At 62.6% G+C, this 22,652-nt stretch overlaps 1 protein-coding gene and 1 pseudogene across 1 annotated transcript; one reads left to right on the forward strand and one right to left on the reverse strand.

Moving 5' to 3' along the window:
- The first annotated feature begins 17,248 nt into the window (after nucleotides 1-17,248).
- Nucleotides 17,249-21,099, forward strand: LOC137364388 (chymotrypsin-like elastase family member 2A). The gene is made up of 5 exons (XM_068027641.1): nucleotides 17,249-17,330; nucleotides 17,737-17,935; nucleotides 19,462-19,727; nucleotides 20,202-20,344; nucleotides 20,689-21,099. Exons 1-5 carry the CDS (start codon nucleotides 17,249-17,251, stop codon nucleotides 20,920-20,922), a joined length of 924 nt encoding a protein of 307 aa, XP_067883742.1. The 3' UTR covers nucleotides 20,923-21,099.
- LOC137364389 (cyclic AMP-dependent transcription factor ATF-1-like) overlaps nucleotides 19,847-22,652 on the reverse strand; it is a 34,472-nt pseudogene continuing 31,666 nt past the window's right edge.

A 22,652-nucleotide genomic window follows, 5' to 3' on the forward strand; every position in this document is an offset into this window, starting at 1 on the left:
TGCAGCCAAACACTTCCCCCTGGTGTGCATGGCAACCGGCATCTGCGCAAAACCTGGCTATAGTTATTCTTGCACGGTGGAGTTGCACCCTCTTTTTAAAAGAACGTCCGTCGCTTTCTGTCCTGGTGGTGGGATTAGATTAACGTTGGGAGGCCCTGTTGTGCGATGATTGCCGGGCATCGGTCGCCGATGTTGTACGAATAAAAGGGGTTTATTCTTCTAGTTGAATCTTCAGTGCAGCAAAAGCTGGCAGTCTGATGCTTTGAATCCTTAGTGTGCAGTTAACTCCTTTCAGCAATTCTTCTCAAATTCTGCCTGACTAAATAAATAACAATTAAAAAAAAAAAACGGCTGTCTTGTGTCTTGCGTGCCCTTTGCCGTCAGCGGCCGTTTTCTCGCCCGGGTCTCCGTTTGTGACTCGAGGCTAACGGGGGGGGGGGGGGGGGGGGGGGGGTTGCAGAGAAAGGGCGAACCAGTGCCTGCTAAAGCACTCGCTGACCAAGCGTCACTGACTTAAAACGTTAAAAGTAAGTCATTGGGCGCGAAGGATTTTTTCCACGTTCCGCCCTTGTGAAAAGACGCACTGTAAATACCGGCTCTGTATTTTGTTTTTCAGAAATTTATACACGAGCCTTCGTAGGTGGCAGGACGGGTTAACAACGCAGGTGATAAAGGCAGATGGGTTCTAGCACTTTTTAGAGAAGCAGAGCACAAAAGCCAGGAAGTTATGCTAAACCTTTATGAAACGCCGGTTTGGCCCCAGCTTGGAGTATTGGTGTCCCAATTCTGGGCGCCGCACTTTAGGAAGGACATGAAGGTTCTGGAGAGGGTAGAGAAAAGATTTACTGGAATGGTTCCAAGGAAGAGTGATCACAGAGGTGTGGGTGAGACTGCAGGGGTATGGGGAAAGAGCACGGTACGTTCAGTTTTCGGCCGACTTGTTTCACTTTTCCCAAATCCGTTGGCAGCGGGCGCATTCTCCTGCCCAATTACCACCCCATCACGGAGCATGGCTACCCGACGGGACCCAATGACGTGGGTCGGGGTCGGGTCGGATCGCTCTTCCGGGTCCGTCATTCGGGCTCGGGTCGGACACAGCGACAGCCAGGACGGTCAAGGTGGGAAACGCTCCGCACTAGTCTGCAGTGAGCTATTCCATCCAAAGTAGAGCACAACCTCTTTTAATATAATCAACTTTGTTCCGGTGGTTGGGTCGGGCACGGGAAAAAATGAAAGGAGTCGGGTCGGGTTTCATTTTTAGACCCGAGCAGGCCTTTACCCCATCATTCTACTCTCAGTCATCAGCAAAGTGCCGTCGACAGTGCTATCAAATGGTGCTTCCTTGCCGATAATCAGTTTGGGTTCCGCCAGGACCACTCCGCTCCAGGCCTCATTACAACTTTGATCAGAGAAAGGACGACCCAGAGCTGGATTCCAGAGGTGAGGTGAAAGTGACTGCCCTTGACATCAAGGCAGCATTTGACCGAGTGTGGCATCAAGGAGCCCCCAGTGAAACTGGAGTCAATGGGAATCGGGGGGTGGGGTGGGGGAACTGTCTACTGGCTGGCGTCATACTGAACACAAAGGAATATGGTTGTCGTTGTTGGAGGTGGCTGCAGGAGTTCCTCAGGGTAGTGTCCTAGGCCCTGGAAGTACAAGGGCAGCAGGCGCATGGGAGCACCGGTCCCGTACGAAGAAGCGTTTAAATGGAAGCTCAAGAGACAGCAACTCATCTTTCGTTGAGGCACTCGTCTCCATGGAGAGAGAAACGAGGTAACATTTCATGTCGAGGACTTTTCCTCTGGACTCGCCTTTTACCTCTTTACCTGCCCTTCCCTCCCCCCACCCCCCCCCCCCCCCCCTCCCTTTGACGTGCACCATCATCCCTTTTGTCATTTAATCTCTCCTGCCTTCCACCCTAGCAACCTTAAAGAATCAACCAACTTTATTGTGGTGAGATATTGACGTAAAAGTCAAGGGCAAGTCGGGTAATACAGAAGAGAGGTGTAATCAATACTTGCAAAAGTCACCCATTTCCCACCCTCCATAAACTTGAGCCCGCATCCTAACTCGCACAAGTCCCGTTCACCCATCACTGTGTTCGCTGACCTACGCCGGTTCCTGATTAAGCAATGCCTCAAATTTAAAATCCTCATTTTCAAATCCCTCCATTGGCTTCCTCGCTCCCCCCCCACCCCCCTCCCCCGCCCCCCCCCCCCATCACTGTAACCTCCTCCAGCCCCTACGACCCTCCGAGATCTCCGTGCTTCTCATATTCCAGCCTCCCGCACAACACCCGATTTCCATTGCTCCACCGTTGGCGGCAATGCCTTCAGCCGCCCGGACCCTAAGCTCGGGAATTCCCTCCCTAAACCTCTCCAACTCTCCCTAGTTTGTGCACTTAACCCCCTTTGTCATCGAGTTTTCACATTTAACCCCCTTTCTTGCCCAGTTTGCACATTTAGCCAACTTTGTTGTCGAGCTTGCACATTTAGCCCCCTTTGTTGGCTAGTTTGCACATTTAACCCCCCCTTCTTATCCAGTTTTCACATTTAACCCCCCTTCTTATCCAGTTTGCACATTTAGCACCCCCTTCCCCCCCCCCCCCCCCCTTTCTTGTCTGGTTGGCATCCCTTTCTTCAAATTCCCACTTTTCGTTGATTTAACCCACCACCACCCGCCCCTGATTGACCAGAAAGTTTCCTTTCCCTCCAATTAAAATCTCTGGTTTCCTTCCAATGAGTGGAAAGTTTTGAGCTTTTCCTCTAACCCACCCACTCCCCATGGCGCCTCCCTTTCCCGCCCAACCGCTCCCGCGGCCGTTGCTTTTCAAATCGAATTTGAATCTCCAACCGCCGTCCCGCCCCGGCCGCGAGCCAACGCGCATGCCCAGAGCGGCCAGGCGGACGCGGCAGGGCGAAGGGAGGTGCCGACCGCCTGGAACCGCGCAGGGCGCTGAGTGAAGGGGCACCGCCGGTGGCCGGATCCGCGCACGCGCAGTCTGAAGCGCGCCAAATGGGAGCTGGGATGTTGTCCATTCCTCTGAGGCAAACGGTTGGCCTCACCTCACCTCAACCCTACCTCACCTCATGGAGGGAAAAATGGGGGTCCTACAATGCCACTATTTACACATCCCTTTCTTTTCTAAACCTCTCTCTCTTCCCCACCTCACCAGGTGACCGCAGCACCCTGTACCATGGCCACTCAGAGGATGGTCAAATGACTAGCTGCGAAGGAAGGTCAAGTGAATGACCACCTCCTCCCCCCCGCTGCCACAAGGACGGTCAAGCAAGTGCCCCCCAATGAACGGTCAAGCCAGTGTTGACAAAGGATGGTCAGGTGAATGGCCGCAAAGGGTGGTCAAGGGGAGTGGCCGCAGAGGACAGTCAGGCGAGTGGCCCCAAAGGATGGTCAAGCGAGTGGCCCCCAAAAGGGCGAATGAGGAGGAGCCACAAAGGATGGACGAGGGAGTAGCCCACAATTACGGTCAAGCGAGTGGCCGCAGAGGACGGTTCCTTCAGCCGAGGCTCAGAGGCAGATCGACGCGTCGTGTACAAGGACCACCACTTTCCAGATTCCCAGCCTTGCCTGTTTTTTTAATTCCCGCATCTCAACGCACCGGACCACTCACCCCCTTGAGCCAAAACAAAAAAAGAGAGACCACGCGAGACCAACAAATTGATGCTTCACTTTTCTACCTCCATAAAGTTTACGCGATACGAATCTATCGGAGACCTGTAAGGACTCGGCCGTCACCCGCTGCAGGCTACATGGCCATGATGCACCTTGTAACTGGAATCATAAACGACGGCTAAGGCTCAGAAAGAGGCCATTCAGCCCGTCACGTCTCGTTGCAGGATCCCTGCAAGAGTGGCTCAACTGCTGCCGCTCCCTCGCCTTTTCTCTGCACTCACAGACACTGAAGTTCTGTCTGAAGTGCGGTCGCGACTGGGCGGAAACGGGACATCAAATGTGTGCACAGCAAGCTCCCGCAAACAGCAATGAGACAATGACCAGATAACCTACTTTTGGTGAAGCTGGTCGAGAGATAAATATTGGTCCATGGACACTGGGGAGAGCTCCAGCGCCCCCCACACCACCCGCCACCACCTGACCCGAGTTCGTCAAAATAGTGGCCGTGGATCTTTTACATCCACTTGGAGAGGGGAGAAGGGGCATCGGTTCAATGTCTCATCCAAAAGACGGCACTCTCCGACAGTGCAGCACTCCCTCAGTACTGACCCTCCGACAGTGCGGCGCTCCCTCAGTACTGACCCTCCGACAGTGCGGCGCTCCCTCAGTACTGACCCTCCGACAGCCCGGCATTCCTCAGTACTGACCCTCCGACAGCGCTTGCGCTCCCTCAGCACTGACCCTTCCGACAGTGCGGTGATCCCTCGACGCTGACCCTCCGACAGTGTGGCACTCCCTCAGTACTGACCCTCCGACAGTGCGGCGCTCCCTCGGTACTGACCCTCCGACAGTGCGGCGCTCCCTCGGTACTGACCCTCCGACAGCGCGGCGATCCCTCGGCGCTGACCCTCCGACAGCGTGGCGATCCCTCGGCGCTGGACCTCCGTCACCTAATCGGACTCCGCAGTCCTGCCAGTCGATCCCTCAGCGCTGACCCCTCCGACAGTGCGGCGCTCCCTCAGTTCTGACCCTCCGACAGTGCGGCGCTCCCTCAGTACTGACCCTCCGACAGTGCGGCAATCCCTCAGCGCTGACCCTCCGACAGTGCGGCACTCCCTCAGTACTAACCCTCCGACAGTGCGGCGCTCCCTCAGTTCTGACCCTCCGACAGTGCGGCACTCCCTCAGTACTAACCCTCCGACAGTGCGGCGCTCCCTCAGTTCTGACCCTCCGACAGCGCGGCGCTCCCTCAGTTCTGACCCTCCGACAGTGCGGCGCTCCCTCAGTTCTGACCCTCCGACAGTGCGGCAATCCACTCAGCGCTGACCCTCCGACAGTGCGGCGCTCCTCAGTTCTGACCCTCCGACAGTGCGGCGATCCGTCGACGCTGACCCTCTGACAGTGTGACACTCCCCTCAGTACTGACCCTCTGACAGTGTGACACTCCCTCAGTACTGACCCTCCGACAGCGCGGCACTCCCTCAGTTCTGACCCTCCGACAGTGTGGCGCTCCCTCGGTACTGACCCTCCGACAGCGCGGGCGCTCCCTCAGTTCTGACCCTCCGACAGCGCGGCGCTCCCTCAATTCTGACCCTCCGACAGCGCGGCGCTCCCTCAATTCTGACCCTCCGACAGCGCGGCGCTCCCTCAATTCTGACCCTCCGACAGCGCGGCGCTCCCTCAGTACTGACCCTCCGACAGCGCGGCGATCCCTCGACGCTGACCCTCCGACAGTGCGGCGCTCCCTCAGCGCTGACCCTCCGACAGCGCGGCGCTCCCTCAGAACTGACCCTCCGACAGCGCGGCGCTCCCTCAGCGCTGACCTCCAACAGCGCGGCGATCCTCGGCGCTGACCCTCCGACAGCGCGGCACTCCCTCAGTTCTGACCCTCCGACAGTGCGGCGATCCCTCGGCGCTGACCCTCCGACAGCGTGGCGATCCCTCGGCACTGACCCTCCGACAGTGCGGCGATCCCTCGGCGCTGACCCTCCGACAGCGTGGCGATCCCTCGGCACTGACCCTCGACAGCGCGGCACTCCCTCAGTTCTGACCCTCCGACAGTGAGGCGATCCCTCAGCACTGACCCTCCGACAGTGCGGCGCTCCCTCGGACGCTGACCCTCCGACAGCGCGGCACTCCCTCAGTTCTGACCCTCCGACAGTGAGGCGATCCCTCAGCACTGACCCTCCGACAGTGAGGCGATCCCTCAGCACTGACCCTCCGACAGTGCGGCGATCCCTCAGTTCTGACCCTCCGACAGCGCGGCACTCCCTCAGTTCTGACCCTCCGACAGTGAGGCGATCCCTCAGCACTGACCCTCCGACAGTGAGGCGATCCCTCGGCACTGACCCTCCGACAGCGCGGCGATCGCTCGACGCTGACCCTTCCGACAGCGGGGCACTCCCTCAGTACTGACCCTCCGACAGTGCGGCGCTCCCTCAGTACTGACCCTCCGACAGTGCGGCGCCTCCCTCAGTTCCGACCCTCCCAACAGTGCGCGATCCCTCGGCGCTGACCCTCCGACAGCGCGGCGCTCCCTCAGTACTGACCCTCCGACAGTGCGGCACTCCCTCAGTACTGACCCTCCGACAGTGCGGCGCTCCCTAAGTACTGACCCTCCGACAGTGCGGCGCTCCCTCAGTACTGACCCTCCGACAGTGCGGCGCTCCCTCAGTTCCGACCCTCCAACAGTGCGGCGATCCCTCGGCGCTGACCCTCCGACAGTGTGGCGCTCCGTCAGTACTGACCCTCCGACAGTGCAGGGCTCCCTCAGCACTGACCCTCCGACAGCGTGGCGATCCCTCAGTTCTGACCCTCCGACAGCGCGGTGCTCGCTCAGCACTGACCCTCCGACAGTGCGACGATCCCTCGGCGCTGACCCTCCGACAGTGCGGCACTCCTTCAGTTCTGACCTCCGGCAGGGCGGCGCTCCCTCAGTACTGACCCTCCGACAGTGCGGCGCTCCCTCAGTACTGACCCTCCGACAGCGCGGCACTCCTCAGTACTGACCCTCCGACAGTGCGGCACTCCCTCAGTACTGACCCTCCGACAGTGCGGCGCTCCCTCAGTACTGACCCTCCGACAGCGCGGGCGCTCCCTCAGTACTGACCCTCCGACAGTGCGGCGCTCCCTCAGTACTGACCCTACCGACAGTGCGGCGCTCCCTCAGTACTGACCCTCCGACAGTGCGGCGCTCCCTCAGTGCTGACCCTCTGACAGTGCGGCACTCCCTCAGTACTGACTCTCCGACAGTGCGGCGCTCCCTCAGTACTGACCCTCCGACAGCTTGGCGCTCCCTCAGTACTGACCCTCCGACAGTGCGGCGCTCCCTCAGTACTGACCCTCCGACAGCGCGGCGCTCCCTCAGTACTGACCCTCCGACAGTGCGGGCGCTCCCTCAGTACTGACCCTCCGACAGCGCGGCACTCCCTCAGTACTGACCCTCCGACAGTGCGGCACTCCCTCAGTACTGACCCTCCGACAGTGCGGCGCTCCTCAGTACTGACCCTCCGACAGCGCGGCGCTCCCTCAGTACTGACCCTCCGACAGTGCGGCGCTCCCTCAGTACTGACCCTCCGACAGTGAGGCGCTCCCTCAGTACTGACCCTCCGACAGCGCGGCGGTCCCTCAGTTCTGACCCTCCGACAGTGCGGCGATCCCTCGACGCTGACCCTCCGACAGCGCGGCGCTCCCTCAGTACTGACCCTCCAACAGCGCGGCGCTCCCTCGGCACTGACCATCCGACAGTGCGGCACTCCCTCAGTTCTGACCCTCCGACAGTGAGGCGCTCCCTTGGCACTGACCCTCCGACAGCGCGGCGATCCTCGACGCTGACCCTCCGACAGCGCGGCGATCCTCGACGCTGACCCTCCGACAGTGCGGCACTCCCTCAGTTCTGACCCTCCGGCAAGTGCGGCGCTCCCTTAGTACTGACCCTCCGACAGTGCGGCGCTCCCTCAGTACTGACCCTCCGACAATGCGGCGCTCCCTCAGTACTGACCCTCCGACAGTGCGGCGCTCCCTCAGTACTGACCCTCCGACAGTGCGGCGCTCCCTCAGTACTGACCCTCCGACAGTGCGGCGCTCCCTCAGTACTGACCCTCCGACAGTGCGGCACTCCCTCAGTTCTGACCCTCCGGCAGTGCGGCGCTCCCTCAGTACTGACCCTCCGACAATGCGGCGCTCCCTCAGTACTGACCCTCCGACAATGCGGCGCTCCCTCAGTACTGACCCTCCGACAGTGCGGCGCTCCCCTCAGTACTGACCCTCCGACAGTGCGGCGCTCCCTCAGTTCTGACCCTCCCAACAGTGCGGCGATCCTCGGCGCTGACCCTCCGACAGCGCGGCGCTCCCTCAGTACTGACCTCCGACAGCGCGGCGCTCCGTCAGTACTGACCCTCCGACAGCGCGGCGCTCCCTCAGTTCTGACCCTCCGACAGCGCGGCGGTCCCTCAGTTCTGACCCTCCAACAGTGCGGCGATCCCTCGGCGCTGACCCTCCGACAGCGCGGCGCTCCTCAGTACTGACCCTCCGACAGCGCGGCGCTCCGTCAGTACTGACCCTCCGTCAGCGCGGCGCTCCCTCAGTTCTGACCCTCCGACAGTGCGGCGCTCGCTCAGTACTGACCCTCCGACAGTGTTGTGCTCCCTCAGTACTGACCCTCCGACAGTGCGGCGATCCCTCGCGCTGACCCTCCGACAGCGTGGCGATCCCTCGGCACTGACCCTCCGACAGTGCGGCGCTCCCTCAGTACTGACCCTCCGACAGTGCGGCGCTCCCTCAGTACTGACCCTCCCGACAGTGCAGCGCTCCCTCAGTACTGACCCTCCGACAGTGCGGCGCTCCCTCAGTACTGACCCTCCGACAGCGTGGCGATCCCTCGGCACTGACCCTCCGACAGTGCGGCGCTCCCTCAGTACTGACCCTCCGACAGTGCGGCGCTCCCTCAGTACTGACCCTCCGACAGTGCGGCGCTCCCTCAGTACTGACCCTCCGACAGTGCGGCGCTCCCTCAGTACTGACCCTCCGACAGTGCGGCGCTCCCTCAGTACTGACCCTCCGACAGTGCGGCGCTCCCTCAGTACTGACCCTCCGACAGTGCGGCGCTCCCTCAGGACTGACTCTCCCGACAGTGCGGCGCTCCCTCAGGACTGACCCTCCGACAGCGCGGCGCTCACTCAGTACTGACTCTCCGACAGTGCGGCGATCCCTCGGCGCTGACCCTCCGACAGTGCGGCGCTCCCTCAGGACTGACCCTCCGACAGCGCGGCGATCCCTCAGTACCGACCCTCCGACAGCGCGGCGATCCCTCGACGCTGACCCTCCGACAGTGCGGCGCTCCCTCAGTACTGACCCTCCGACAGTGCGGCGATCCCTCAGCGCTGACCCTCCAACAGCGCGGCGATCCCTCGGCGCTGACCCTCCGACAGTGCGGCACTCCCTCAGTTCTGACCCTCCGACAGTGCGGCGCTCGCTCAGCACTGACCCTCCGACAGTGCGGCGATCCCTCGGCACTGATCCTCCGACAGCGCAGCACTCCCTCAGTACTGACCCTCCGACAGTGCGGCACTCCCTCAGTTCTGACCCTCCGGCAGTGCGGCGCTCCCTCAGTACTGACCCCTCCGACAGCGCGGCGCTCCCTCAGTACTGACCCTCCGACAGCGCGGCGCTCCCTCATTACTGACCCTCCGACAGCGCGGCGCTCCGTCAGTACTGACCCTCCGACAGCGCGGTGCTCCCTCAGTACTGACCCTCCGACAGTGCGCAGCACTCCCTCAGCACTGACCCTCCGACAGTGCGGCACTCCCTCAGTACTGACCCTCCGACAGTGCGGCGCTCCCTCAGTACTGACCCTCCGACAGTGCGACGCTCCCTCAGTACTGTCCCTCCGACAGCGGCTGGCGCTCCCTCAGTACTGACCCTCCGACAGCGCGGCGCTCCGTCAGTACTGACCCTCCGACAGCGCGGTGCTCCCTCAGTACTGACCCTCCGACAGTGCAGCACTCCCTCAGCACTGACCCTCCGACAGTGCGGCACTCCCTCAGTACTGACCCTCCGACAGTGCGGCGCTCCCTCAGTACTGACCCTCCGACAGCGCGGCACTCCCTCAGTTCTGACCCTCCGGCAGTGCGGCGCTCCCTCAGTACTGACCCTCCGACAGTGCGGCGCTCCCTCAGCGCTGACCCTCCGACAGCGCGGCACTCCCTCAGTTCTGACCCTCCGACAGTGCGGCGATCCCTCAGCGCTGACCCTCCGACAGCGCGGCACTCCCTCAGTTCTGACCCTCCGGCAGTGCGGCGCTCCCTCAGTACTGACCCTCCGACAGTGCGGCGCTCCCTCAGTACTGACCCTCCCGACAGTGCGGCGCTCCCTCAGTACTGACCCTCCGACAGTTGCGGCGCTCCCTCAGTTCCGACCCTCCAACAGTGCGGCGATCCTCGGCGCTGACCCTCCGACAGTGTGGCGCTCCGTCAGTACTGACCCTCCGACAGTGCAGGGCTCCCTCAGCACTGACCCTCCGACAGCGTGGCGATCCCTCAGTTCTGACCCTCCGACAGCGCGGTGCTCGCTCAGCACTGACCCTCCGACAGTGCGACGATCCCTCGGCGCTGACCCTCCGACAGTGCGGCACTCCTTCAGTTCTGACCCTCCGGCAGGGCGGCGCTCCCTCAGTACTGACCCTCCGACAGTGCGGCGCTCCCTCAGTACTGACCCTCCGACAGCGCGGCCACTCCCTCAGTACTGACCCTCCGACAGTGCGGCACTCCCTCAGTACTGACCCTCCGACAGTGCGGCGCTCCCTCAGTACTGACCCTCCGACAGCGCGGCGCTCCCTCAGTACTGACCCTCCGACAGTGCGGCGCTCCCTCAGTACTGACCCCTCCGACAGTGCGGCGCTCCCTCAGTACTGACCCTCCGACAGTGCGGCGCTCCCTCAGTGCTGACCCTCTGACAGTGCGGCACTCCCTCAGTACTGACTCTCCGGACAGTGCGGCGCTCCCTCAGTACTGACCCTCCGACAGCTTGGCGCTCCCTCAGTACTGACCCTCCGACAGTGCGGCGCTCCCTCAGTACTGACCCTCCGACAGCGCGGCGCTCTCTCAGTACTGACCCTCCGACAGTGCGGCGCTCCCTCAGTACTGACCCTCCGACAGCGCGGCACTCCCTCAGTACTGACCCTCCGACAGTGCGGCACTCCCTCAGTACTGACCCTCCGACAGTGCGGCGCTCCCTCAGTACTGACCCTCCGACAGCGCGGCGCTCCCTCAGTACTGACCCTCCGACAGTGCGGCGCTCCCTCAGTACTGACCCTCCGACAGTGAGGCGCTCCCTCAGTACTGACCCTCCGACAGCGCGGCGGTCCCTCAGTTCTGACCCTCCGACAGTGCGGCGATCCCTCGACGCTGACCCTCCGACAGCGCGGCGCTCCCTCAGTACTGACCCTCCAACAGCGCGGCGCTCCCTCGGCACTGACCATCCGACAGTGCGGCACTCCCTCAGTTCTGACCCTCCGACAGTGAGGCGCTCCCTTGGCACTGACCCTCCGACAGCGCGGCGATCCCTCGACGCTGACCCTCCGACAGCGCGGCGATCCCTCGACGCTGACCCTCCGACAGTGCGGCACTCCCTCAGTTCTGACCCTCCGGCAGTGCGGCGCTCCCTCAGTACTGACCCTCCGACAGTGCGGCGCTCCCTCAGTACTGACCCTCCGACAATGCGGCGCTCCCTCAGTACTGACCCTCCGACAGTGCGGCGCTCCCTCAGTACTGACCCTCCGACAGTGCGGCGCTCCCTCAGTACTGACCCTCCGACAGTGCGGCGCTCCCTCAGTACTGACCCTCCGACAGTGCGGCACTCCCCTCAGTTCTGACCCTCCGGCAGTGCGGCGCTCCCTCAGTACTGACCCTCCGACAGTGCGGCGCTCCCTCAGTACTGACCCTCCGACAATGCGGCGCTCCCTCAGTACTGACCCTCCGACAGTGCGGCGCTCCCTCAGTACTGACCCTCCGACAGTGCGGCGATCCCTCGGCGCTGACCCTCCGACAGCGTGGCGATCCCTCGGCACTGACCCTCCGACAGTGTTGTGCTCCCTCAGTACTGACCCTCCGTCAGCGCGGCGCTCCCTCAGTTCTGACCCTCCGACAGTGCGGCGCTCGCTCAGTACTGACCCTCCGACAGTGTTGTGCTCCCTCAGTACTGACCCTCCGACAGTGCGGCGATCCCTCGGCGCTGACCCTCCGACAGCGTGGCGATCCCTCGGCACTGACCCTCCGACAGTGTTGTGCTCCCTCAGTACTGACCCTCCGACAGTGCGGCCGATCCCTCAGTACTGACCCTCCGACAGTGCGGCGCTCCCTCAGTACTGACCCTCCGACAGTGCGGCGCTCCCCTCAGTACTGACCCTCCGACAGTGCGGCGCTCCTCAGTACTGACCCTCCGACAGTGCGGCGCTCCTCAGTACTGACCCTCCGACAGTGCGGCGCTCCCTCAGTACTGACCCTCCGACAGTGCGGCGCTCCCTCAGTACTGACCCTCCGACAGTGCGGCGCTCCCTCAGTACTGACCCTCCGACAGTGCGGCGCTCCCTCAGGACTGACTCTCCGACAGTGCGGCGCTCCCTCAGGACTGACCCTCCGACAGCGCGGCGCTCACTCAGTACTGACTCTCCGACAGTGCGGCGATCCCTCGGCGCTGACCCTCCGACAGTGCGGCGCTCCCTCAGGACTGACCCTCCGACAGCGCGGCGATCCCTCAGTACCGACCCTCCGACAGCGCGGCGATCCCTCGACGCTGACCCTCCGACAGTGCGGCGCTCCCTCAGTACTGACCCTCCGACAGTGCGGCGATCCCTCAGCGCTGACCCTCCAACAGCGCGGCGATCCCTCGGCGCTGACCCTCCGACAGTGCGGCACTCCCTCAGTTCTGACCCTCCGACAGTGCGGCGCTCGCTCAGCACTGACCCTCCGACAGTGCGGCGATCCCTCGGCACTGATCCTCCGACAGCGCAGCACTCCTCAGTACTGACCCTCCGACAGTGCGGCACTCCCTCAGTTCTGACCCTCCGGCAGTGCGGCGCTCCCTCAGTACTGACCCCTCCGACAGCGCGGCGCTCCCTCAGTACTGACCCTCCGACAGCGCGGCGCTCCCTCAGTACTGACCCTCCGACAGCGCGGCGCTCCGTCAGTACTGACCCTCCGACAGCGCGGTGCTCCCTCAGTACTGACCCTCCGACAGTGCAGCACTCCCTCAGCACTGACCCTCCGACAGTGCGGCACTCCCTCAGTACTGACCCTCCGACAGTGCGGCGCTCCCTCAGTACTGACCCTCCGACAGTGCGACGCTCCCTCAGTACTGTCCCTCCGACAGCGCGGCGCTCCCTCAGTACTGACCCTCCGACAGCGCGGCGCTCCGTCAGTACTGACCCTCCGACAGCGCGGTGCTCCCTCAGTACTGACCCTCCGACAGTGCAGCACTCCCTCAGCACTGACCCTCCGACAGTGCGGCACTCCCTCAGTACTGACCCTCCGACAGTGCGGCGCTCCCTCAGTACTGACCCTCCGACAGCGCGGCACTCCCTCAGTTCTGACCCTCCGGCAGTGCGGCGCTCCCTCAGTACTGACCCTCCGACAGTGCGGCGCTCCCTCAGCGCTGACCCTCCGACAGCGCGGCACTCCCTCAGTTCTGACCCTCCGACAGTGCGGCGATCCCTCAGCGCTGACCCTCCGACAGCGCGGCACTCCCTCAGTTCTGACCCTCCGGCAGTGCGGCGCTCCCTCAGTACTGACCCTCCGACAGTGCGGCGCTCCCTCAGTACTGACCCTCCGACAGTGCGGCGCTTCCCTCAGTACTGACCCTCCGACAGTGCGGCGCTCCCCCAGTACTGACTCTCCGACAGTGCAGCGCTCCCTCAGTACTGACCCTCCGACAGTGCGGCACTCCCTCAGCACTGACCCTCCGACAGTGCGGCGCTCCCTCAGTACTGACCCTCCGACAGTGCGGCGCTCCCTCAGTTCTGACCCTCCGACAATGCGGCGCTCTCTCAGTACTGACCCTCCGACAGTGCGCCGCTCCCTCAGTACTGACCCTCCGACAGTGCGGTGCTCCCTCAGTTCTGACCCTCCGGCAGTGCGGCGCTCCCTCAGTACTGACCCTCCGACAGTGCGGCGCTCCCTCAGCACTGACCCTCCGACAGTGCGGCGATCCCTCGGCGCTGACCCTCCGACAGCGTGGCGATCCCTCGGCACTGACCCTCTGACAGCGCGGCACTCCCTCAGTGCTGACCCTCCGACAGTGCGGCGCCCCCTCAGTTCTGACCCTCTGACAGTGTGGCGCTCCCTCAGCACTGACCCTCCGACAGTGTGGCGATCCCTCGGCGCTGACCCTCCGACAGCGTGGCGATCCCTCGGCACTGACCCTCTGACAGCGCGGCCCTCCCTCAGTTCTGACCCTCCGACAGTGCGGCGATCCCTCGGCACTGACCCTCCGACAGCGCGGCGATCCCTCGACGCTGACCCTCCGACAGCGCGGCACTCCCTCAGCACTGACCCTCCGACAGCGCGGCGATCCCTCGACGCTGACCCTCCAACAGTGCGGCGCTCCCTCAGTACTGACCCTCCGACAGCGCGGCGCTCCCTCAGCACTGACCCTCCGACAGTGCGGCGCTCCCTCAGCACTGACCCTCCGACAGTGCGGCACTCCCTCAGTACTGACCCTCCGACAGTGCGGCGATCCCTCAGTACTGACTCTCCGACAGTGCGGCACTCCCTCAGTACTGACCCTCCGACAGTGCGGCGCTCCCTCAGCACTGACCCTCCGACAGTGCGGCACTCCCTCAGTACTGACCCTCCGACAGTGCGGCGCTCCCTCAGCACTGACCCTCCGACAGTGCGGCACTCCCTCAGTACTGACCCTCCGACAGTGCGGCGCTCCCTCAGCACTGACCCTCCGACAGTGCGGCGCTCCCTCAGTACTGACCCTCCGACAGTGCGGCGATCTCTCAGTACTGACTCTCCGACAGTGCGGCACTCCCTCAGTACTGACCCTCCGACAGTGCGGCGCTCCCTCAGCACTGACCCTCCGACAGTGCGGCACTCCCTCAGTACTGACCCTCCGACAGTGCGGCGCTCCCTCAGTACTGACCCTCCGACAGTGCGGGCGATCCCTCAGTACTGACTCTCCGACAGTGTGGCACTCCCTCAGTACTGACCCTCCGACAGTGCGGCACTCCCTCAGTACTGACCCTCCGACAGTGCGGCACTCCCTCAGTACTGACCCTCCGACAGTGCGGCGATCCCTCAGTACTGACTCTCCGACAGTGCGGCGCTCCCTCAGTACTGACCCTCCGACAGTGCGGCGATCCCTCAGTACTGACTCTCCGACAGTGCGGCACTCCCTCAGTACTGACCCTCCGACAGTGCGGCACTCCCTCAGTACTGACCCTCCGACAGTGCGGCACTCCCTCAGTACTGACCCTCCGACAGTGCGGCGATCCCTCGGCGCTGACCCTGCGACAGCGTGGCGCTCCCTCAGCACTGACCCTCCGACAGTGCGGCACTCCCTCAGCACTGACCCTCCGACAGTGCGGCGCTCCCTCAGCACTGACCCTCCGACAGTGCGGCGATCCCTCAGTACTGACCCTCCGACAGTGCGGCGCTCCCTCAGTACTGACCCTCCGACAGTGCGGCGCTCCCTTGGCGCTGACCCTCCGACAGCGCGGCGATCCCTCAGTTCTGACCCTCCGACAGTGCGGCGCTCCCTCAGTTCTGACCCTCCGACAGTGCGGCGATCCCTCGGCACTGACCCTCCGACAGCGCGGCGATCCCTCGACGCTGACCCTCCGACAGCGCGGCACTCCCTCAGCACTGACCCTCCGACAGCGCGGCGATCCCTCGACGCTGACCCTCCGACAGTGCGGCGCTCCCTCAGTACTGACCCTCCGACAGCGCGGCGCTCCCTCAGCACTGACCCTCCGACAGTGCGGCGCTCCCTCTGCACTGACCCTCCGACAGTGCGGCACTCCCTCAGCACTGACCCTCCAACAGTGCGGCGCTCCCTCAGCACTGACCCTCCGACAGTGCGGCGCTCCCTCAGCACTGACCCTCCGACAGTGCGGCACTCCCTCAGCACTGACCCTCCGACAGTGCGGCGCTCCCTCAGCACTGACCCTCCGACAGTGCGGCGCTCCCTCAGCACTGACCCTCCGACAGCGCGGCGCTCCCTCAGCACTGACCCTCCGACAGTGCGGCACTCCCTCAGCACTGACCCTCCGACAGTGCGGCGATCCCTCAGTACTGACTCTCCGACAGTGCGGCGCTCCCTCAGTACTGACCCTCCGACAGTGCGGCGATCCCTCAGTACTGACTCTCCGACAGTGCGGCACTCCCTCAGTACTGACCCTCCGACAGTGCGGCGCTCCCTCAGCACTGACCCTCCGACAGTGCGGCACTCCCTCAGTACTGACCCTCCGACAGTGCGGCGATCCCTCAGTACTGACTCTCCGACAGTGCGGCGCTCCCTCAGTACTGACCCTCCGACAGTGCGGCGATCCCTCAGTACTGACTCTCCGACAGTGCGGCACTCCCTCAGTACTGACCCTCCGACAGTGCGGCACTCCCTCAGTACTGACCCTCCGACAGTGCGGCACTCCCTCAGTACTGACCCTCCGACAGTGCGGCGATCCCTCAGTACTGACTCTCCGACAGTGCGGCACTCCCTCAGTACTGACCCTCCGACAGTGCGGCACTCCCTCAGTACTGACCCTCCGACAGTGCGGCACTCCCTCAGTACTGACCCTCCGACAGTGCGGCGCTCCCTCAGTACTGACCCTCCGACAGTGCGGCGATCCCTCGGCGCTGACCCTGCGACAGCGTGGCGCTCCCTCAGTACTGACCCTCCGACAGTGCGGCACTCCCTCAGTACTGACCCTCCGACAGTGCGGCGATCCCTCGGCGCTGACCCTGCGACAGCGCGGCACTCCCTCAGCACTGACCCTCCGACAGCGTGGCGCTCCCTCAGCGCTGACCCTCCGACAGTGCGGCGCTCCCTCAGCACTGACTCTCCGACAGTGCGGCACTCCCTCAGTACTGACCCTCCGACAGTGCGGCGATCCCTCGGCGCTGACCCTGCGACAGCGCGGCACTCCCTCAGCACTGACCCTCCGACAGCGTGGCGCTCCCTCAGCACTGACCCTCCGACAGTGCGGCGTTCCCTCGGCGCTGACCCTCCGAAAACGAAAAACTGCTAACGCACAAGCCTGGTCGCGGCGGTGATCCGACCAGCTGGTGAGGTGCTGAGGGTGCGGGCCGAGGCCCCGAGACCGGCTGTGTGTGGCCAGCCCTGATCCCCCTGGCCTCAGGATGATATGATGGGATGATATCATCAGCTGCCCCTTGTGTCTAATAAAGATTCTTTGTGAGACACTGGGCAAAATGTGCCTGCGGTGGCCCAGGCCTTTGGGCTGCAGCCTCGCCGCCTGCTGACGGATCGGCACTTGGCTCGGACGGCCCTGGCGATGGCCCAGGGTTTCGCCTAGACTCTGTGCTGTGTGCGCCCGAGCTCCCCGGGGGACGCTGGGTGTAACGGAGGCGAGGGGAGGCGGGCGAGGGTCTCCAGAGTAATGGATCTGGGGAGGGTGCTGCTGCTCCTGCTGCTGTTAGCCTGCGGTAGCCTGGCACCGGTGCCTGCAAACAGGAATGCAGGTAACGCCCGGGGAAGGCGGCCATCCTGACCCCGCCGCCCGAATGGTGCACGCGCGCGGCCGGTGGGGGGGGGGCTCGCCCTGCCCCTGCGCCTTTAAGAGACTGGGGGGGGGGGGGGGGGGGGGGGGTGCGAAGAGGTTTGGGGATTGGAGGAGCGCGGAGATGTCAGGGAGGTTAGGGGTGGGGGTGGGAGGTGGGTGTTGGACGACAGGATGATCATTTTAAATTGCAGGCAGTCAGTGTCGGAGAGAGGCCGAGCAATGCAAGGCGCAACCTCGGGAAAGAAGGATAATACTATTGGCGGCGTGGGGGTGGGGGGCGGGGGAAGAACATAAAAGGCGAAGAGCCGAGGGACAAGGTTAAACGGTTCGCCCTTTCTCAAGCGATTCCTCTGGTGTCTCCTCAGAGTGTGGACTGCGGCCGCTGGTGGGTACTCCGGTCCCGTCTCGTGTGGTCGGTGGCCAGGATGCCTTGCCGGGTGCCTGGCCGTGGCAGGCCAGCGTTCAGTTCAAGCAGTACGGGCTGTACTGGCACGTGTGTGGTGGAATAATTGTCGACAGCCGCTGGGTCCTCACCGCTGCACATTGTTTCGTCGACAGTACGAGGTGTGTACCACGCCGAGGCGCCAGACACCCGACGTCCGGTCGTCGGGCGAAAGCTCCCAGCGCTGTACGAACAGGGAGCGCCGCGCTGTCGGAGGGTCAGTGCTGAGGGAACGCCGCGCTGTCGGAGGGTCAGTACTGAGGGAGCGCCGCACTGTCGGAGGGTCAGTACTGAGGGAGCGCCGCACTGTCGGAGGGTCAGTACTGAGGGAGCGCCGCGCTGTCGGAGGGTCAGTACTGAGGGAGCGCCGCACTGTCGGAGGGTCAGTACTGAGGGAGCGCCGCACTGTCGGAGGGTCAGTACTGAGGGAGTGCTGCACTGTCGGAGGGTCAGTGCTGAGGGAGCGCCGCACTGTCGGAGGGTCAGTACTGAGGGAGCGCCGCACTGTCGGAGGGTCAGTGCTGAGGGAGCACCGCACTGTCGGAGGGAGAGTACTGAGGGAGCGCCGCACTGTCGGAAGGTCAGTACTGAGGGAGTGCCGCACTGTCGGAAGGTCAGTACTGAGGGAGTGCCGCACTGTCGGAAGGTCAGTACTGAGGGAGTGCCGCACTGTCGGAGGGTCAGTACTGAGGGAGTGCCGCGCTGTCGGAGGGTCAGTACTGAGGGAGTGCCACGCTGTCGGAAGGTCAGTACTGAGGGAGTGCCCACGCTGTCGGAAGGTCAGTACTGAGGGAGTGCCGCACTGTCGGAAGGTCAGTACTGAGGGAGTGCCACGCTGTCGGAAGGTCAGTACTGAGGGAGCACCGCACTGTTGGAGGGAGAGTACTGAGGGAGTGCCGCGCTGTCGGATGGTCAGTACTGAGGGAGCGCCGCGCTGTCGGATGGTCAGTACTGAGGGAGCGCCGCGCTGTCGGATGGTCAGTACTGAGGGAGCGCCGCGCTGTCGGATGGTCAGTACTGAGGGGAGCGCCGCGCTGTCGGATGGTCAGTACTGAGGGAGCGCCGCGCTGTCGGATGGTCAGTACTGAGGGAGCACCGCGCTGTCGGATGGTCAGTACTGAGGGAGCGCCGCGCTGTCGGAGGGTCAGTACTGAGGGAGTGCCGCACTGTCGGATGGTCAGTACTGAGGGAGCACCGCGCTGTCGGATGGTCAGTACTGAGGGAGCACCGCGCTGTCGGATGGTCAGTACTGAGGGAGCGCCATCTTTCGGCTGAGACATTAAACCGAGGCGCCATCCTGCCCCCTGTTCATGAGATGGGCCAGTGGTGTAGGGTCAGTACTGAGCCAGTGGGGGCGGGGTGGGGCCTTGATTTCACCTGGTGCCCTGGGGCCGACATTTATCCCTCAACCAACCTCATGAATCAGCAGGCTATCCGGTCGCTCGCCCACCCCCCCCCTATTCTCTCTTCCTCCGACAGGCTGGTGACCCCACCCGACGGACCCCGTTCCCCCCCCCCTCCCCACCCCCACCAGCCTTGATAACAGAAAGTAAATTTGCTGATTTCAGCTCCCCTCTTCCCCCCCCCCCCACCCCCCCCGCGCCACAACCGTTAATTCTCAGTTTGACTTCCACCCCCCACGCCACAGGAAAGCGCAATTTTGGGCAGTCGTGACCGGCCTGCACCAGAGGTCCGCCTTCAGCGTTCACACCCGCGTGACGAACGTGGTCAGGATCATCAGTCACTACGCCTATGACCACCGGACCCTCAACAACGACATCGCCCTGCTGCTGCTGGAGGAAGAGATTGCGTACAGCGGCCACGTCCGGCCCATCTGCCTGCCGGCCCAGAGCTCCAAGCTGTCCAACGCCGACCTCTGCTTCATCAGCGGCTGGGGCGCCCTGGAAGCCAACGGTAGGCGACCTGGCGCGAGGGGAAGCCCGCGTTTCCGACATCGCCACGGCCCCTGCACGGCGTGGAGCGCTCCGCTGGCTGTAAACCCCTTTATTCCTCGGGCCCCCTTTATGTACATATTTACATTTTTAAGATAACTTTATTAAAAACAGATAAATAAAACAAAAAACTCAGATTAAAATGCCACTCTCGGCGCCGACGATGCACTCCAGTCCCTGCGGCACCCAGCTGTCGCGGAAGGCCTCAGGCGCACTGACGGAAACCGCGTGCTCCCTCTCCAGGGACACCACGGGCGCAGACGTAACCGCGGAAGAGGGGCAGGCAATTGGGGGGGATGGACCCCCCCCCCCGCTTCTCCCCCAGTCCCTTTGCGGACGATGCCCAGCAGCGCTGGACCAGGCCACGCCAGCTTTATGGAAAGCAAAGAGAGAGAAAAAGGAACGGGCGTTTCTGATTATTTATATTTCCCCTCAGGGCCAACAGCAGACGTCTTGCAGGAGGCAGAAGTGAAGCTGATCCCGACCACGGTCTGCAATCGGCAAGACTGGTACAACGGGATAATTACGGAGACCATGCAATGCGCCGGATACGAGGACGGAGCCATCGACGGCTGTCAGGTAGTGTGCGTGTAAGAAAGCGGTGCGGTACAGCTAGGGCAGGGGCAGCTACTCGACACACAGGCCGTGCGGTCCAACACCCTCCCCTCCATCGCCTCTGTTCTAAAGGAGAACAACCCCAGCGTCTCCAACCCAACGATCCCCTTTCCCACCAGCGGGTCAGCCAACGTTTGGGAGATGAACGGACGGGGCTCACCCGTGTATGGGGCAGCGTGGGTTGGTGTGCAGTTCCACTGTGCCCCTGCCCTGCAGAGAGGCAGGGGGTGGAGGGGGGGTGGGAGCGCTTGGTAGAACAGTAAGAGGATGCGAAATGCTGAATGCTTCTTTTCAAAAACCCCTTCCAGGGAGACAGCGGGGGACCTCTGCAGTGTTTCAGCTACCAGGACGAGCTGTTTTACCTGATAGGGGTGTCGAGCTTCGGGGCCTTCTGCGCGCTGCCCCACAAGGTGGGGGTGTACACCCGCGCGCAGAACTACCAAGACTGGATCAGCACAATCAAGGCCGTCAATGCAGGCAGTGCCCGGAGCCCGCTGTACTGCCTTCCCCTCGCCCTGGCGCTGGCGGCTGCTCACTGCTGACCGGTGGCTGTACGGCCAAGAGCGCCCGCCGAGGAAAACCAGCCTTAGGAGATGACATGGGCCGAGCGTTATCTTTACAGGCACTTACCTGCTCCATTCTGGTCCAGCCAGGCAGAACGCCACAGTCTGAGCCGGGGAAGCAGGCGGCCGGAGTGAGTGACCGACACGTACATGTATCTCTGGACCTTATTAAAAATTTAATACAAAGTACTGCCGCGTGCATCCAGGGCTAGACCAATGAAAAAGCAAAGTACGAAATCCCAAGAGTGGGGTCAGTCTCCCGCAGAGAAACGCTCCCACCGAACAGTAACATCCGATTCCATTGTTACAAAAACAAGTGGAAGGTCCCGTACAGCATTGTGGAGATATATATATATATATACACGTATATAAAAAAAGGAAACACGCACACAGGCAGGCACGCACGCGTCTAGAGGCGAGCTAGGAATGTATATCAAAGCCACAGTTTGTCCTCAGTGTCCACCTCAATTCCCAGCTCTGGGTCTCATCACAATCCCAAGCTTCATTCCACCCATGCTACCACCAAGACAGAAAGGACACTGGATCCGGGTAACTGGGGCAGCGGCAGCAGAGGTGGGTCGTCGACCGAGGGTGCACTCATCCAAAATACAAGAAAGGTAAAATGTTAGCAGGTCCTCCCAGTTGCAACGTGGAGGGACCTGCCGGTTAGGCACTGAAAGTTTCGACAAGACGTGACGGGTGGCGGCACGCTGGCAACGCCCGGCGCAAGCTGTCGCCCGGACGGGTGGCATCCGATTCCGAATCCATGCCCATTTCAAGCCGGCTGCCCGGGGACCGGCCCCGTCAGGGTGGGTTCACAACAGACCCTCGCGTTCGGGGCGGGTTCTTGCCGCCAGACTGAAGTCAGGATCCCAGTTTCTCTCTCTCGCGGCCATCAGTCAGTCACAGACTTCTAACGACCCCTCACTCACTCATTCCTCATGGTGTGATAAACTCATCAAATTAATGTAAAAAAAAGTTACAGAAGTTATATCCGCTGCTCCCACCCTCCCCCGCTGTCCAACAGCCATCGCATATTAAATTACAGGTCAAAATTCTTCGCCCCTCCACACCTCAGTCTAATAGTCCACAGGACTCATGTTTCAAAGAGTTTATGACAGTGTTAGACTGTTTTGTGACAGTACAGGTCCTTTAGGGTCTTCAGTTCCTCTATTAATGTCTTGTTCTGATTTTCCAGCACAGCGACCCGATTCTCCAGGCATTTGACATACTCTTTCTTCTTCCTACGACACTCCCTTGCCGCTTCCCTGAAAACAGACACAAAGATTTAGCTGTGATGGGACACACATCTATCAGGCCAGGCCCCTCGGTGTCCAACCTGCCAGGCTGAAGCTCTCTGAAGGTTTGGGAGATGTGGAGAGAGGATATTTTGCCATTTTGGTACAGGGCCATCACTGGACAGGTCTTTTACATCAATTTCTGTTGCAGGCGGTTCCTGGCGAGCTCAGCCCAATCGACAAGTGCTCTCCAGGAACGTGCCAATATTAACAGGGGGGGTCCCTGAGGAGTGAGTTAGTATTAACAGGGGGGTCTCCAGGGAGAGTGTCAGTATTAACAGGGGGGTCTCTGGGGAGTGGGTCAGTAGTAACAGGGGGGTCTCTGGGAAGTGGGTCAGTATTTACAGGGGGGTCCCCGGGGAGTGTGTCAGTATTTACAGGGAGTCCTCGGGGAGTGGGTCAGTATTTACA

This window comes from Heterodontus francisci, unplaced genomic scaffold (assembly GCF_036365525.1).
Source record: "Heterodontus francisci isolate sHetFra1 unplaced genomic scaffold, sHetFra1.hap1 HAP1_SCAFFOLD_1681, whole genome shotgun sequence".
Classification (NCBI taxonomy): domain Eukaryota; kingdom Metazoa; phylum Chordata; class Chondrichthyes; order Heterodontiformes; family Heterodontidae; genus Heterodontus; species Heterodontus francisci.

Excerpts from the sequence above, each read along its gene's own strand:
- LOC137364388 (XM_068027641.1), top strand. The coding sequence starts at position 17,249 with ATGGATCTGGGGAGGGTGCTGCTGCTCCTGCTGCTGTTAGCCTGCGGT. Across the intron at positions 17,936-19,461 it reads TGTTTCGTCGACAGTACGAG|GAAAGCGCAATTTTGGGCAG; the intron begins GTGTGTACCACG and ends CCCACGCCACAG. Across the intron at positions 19,728-20,201 it reads GGGCGCCCTGGAAGCCAACG|GGCCAACAGCAGACGTCTTG; the intron begins GTAGGCGACCTG and ends ATTTCCCCTCAG.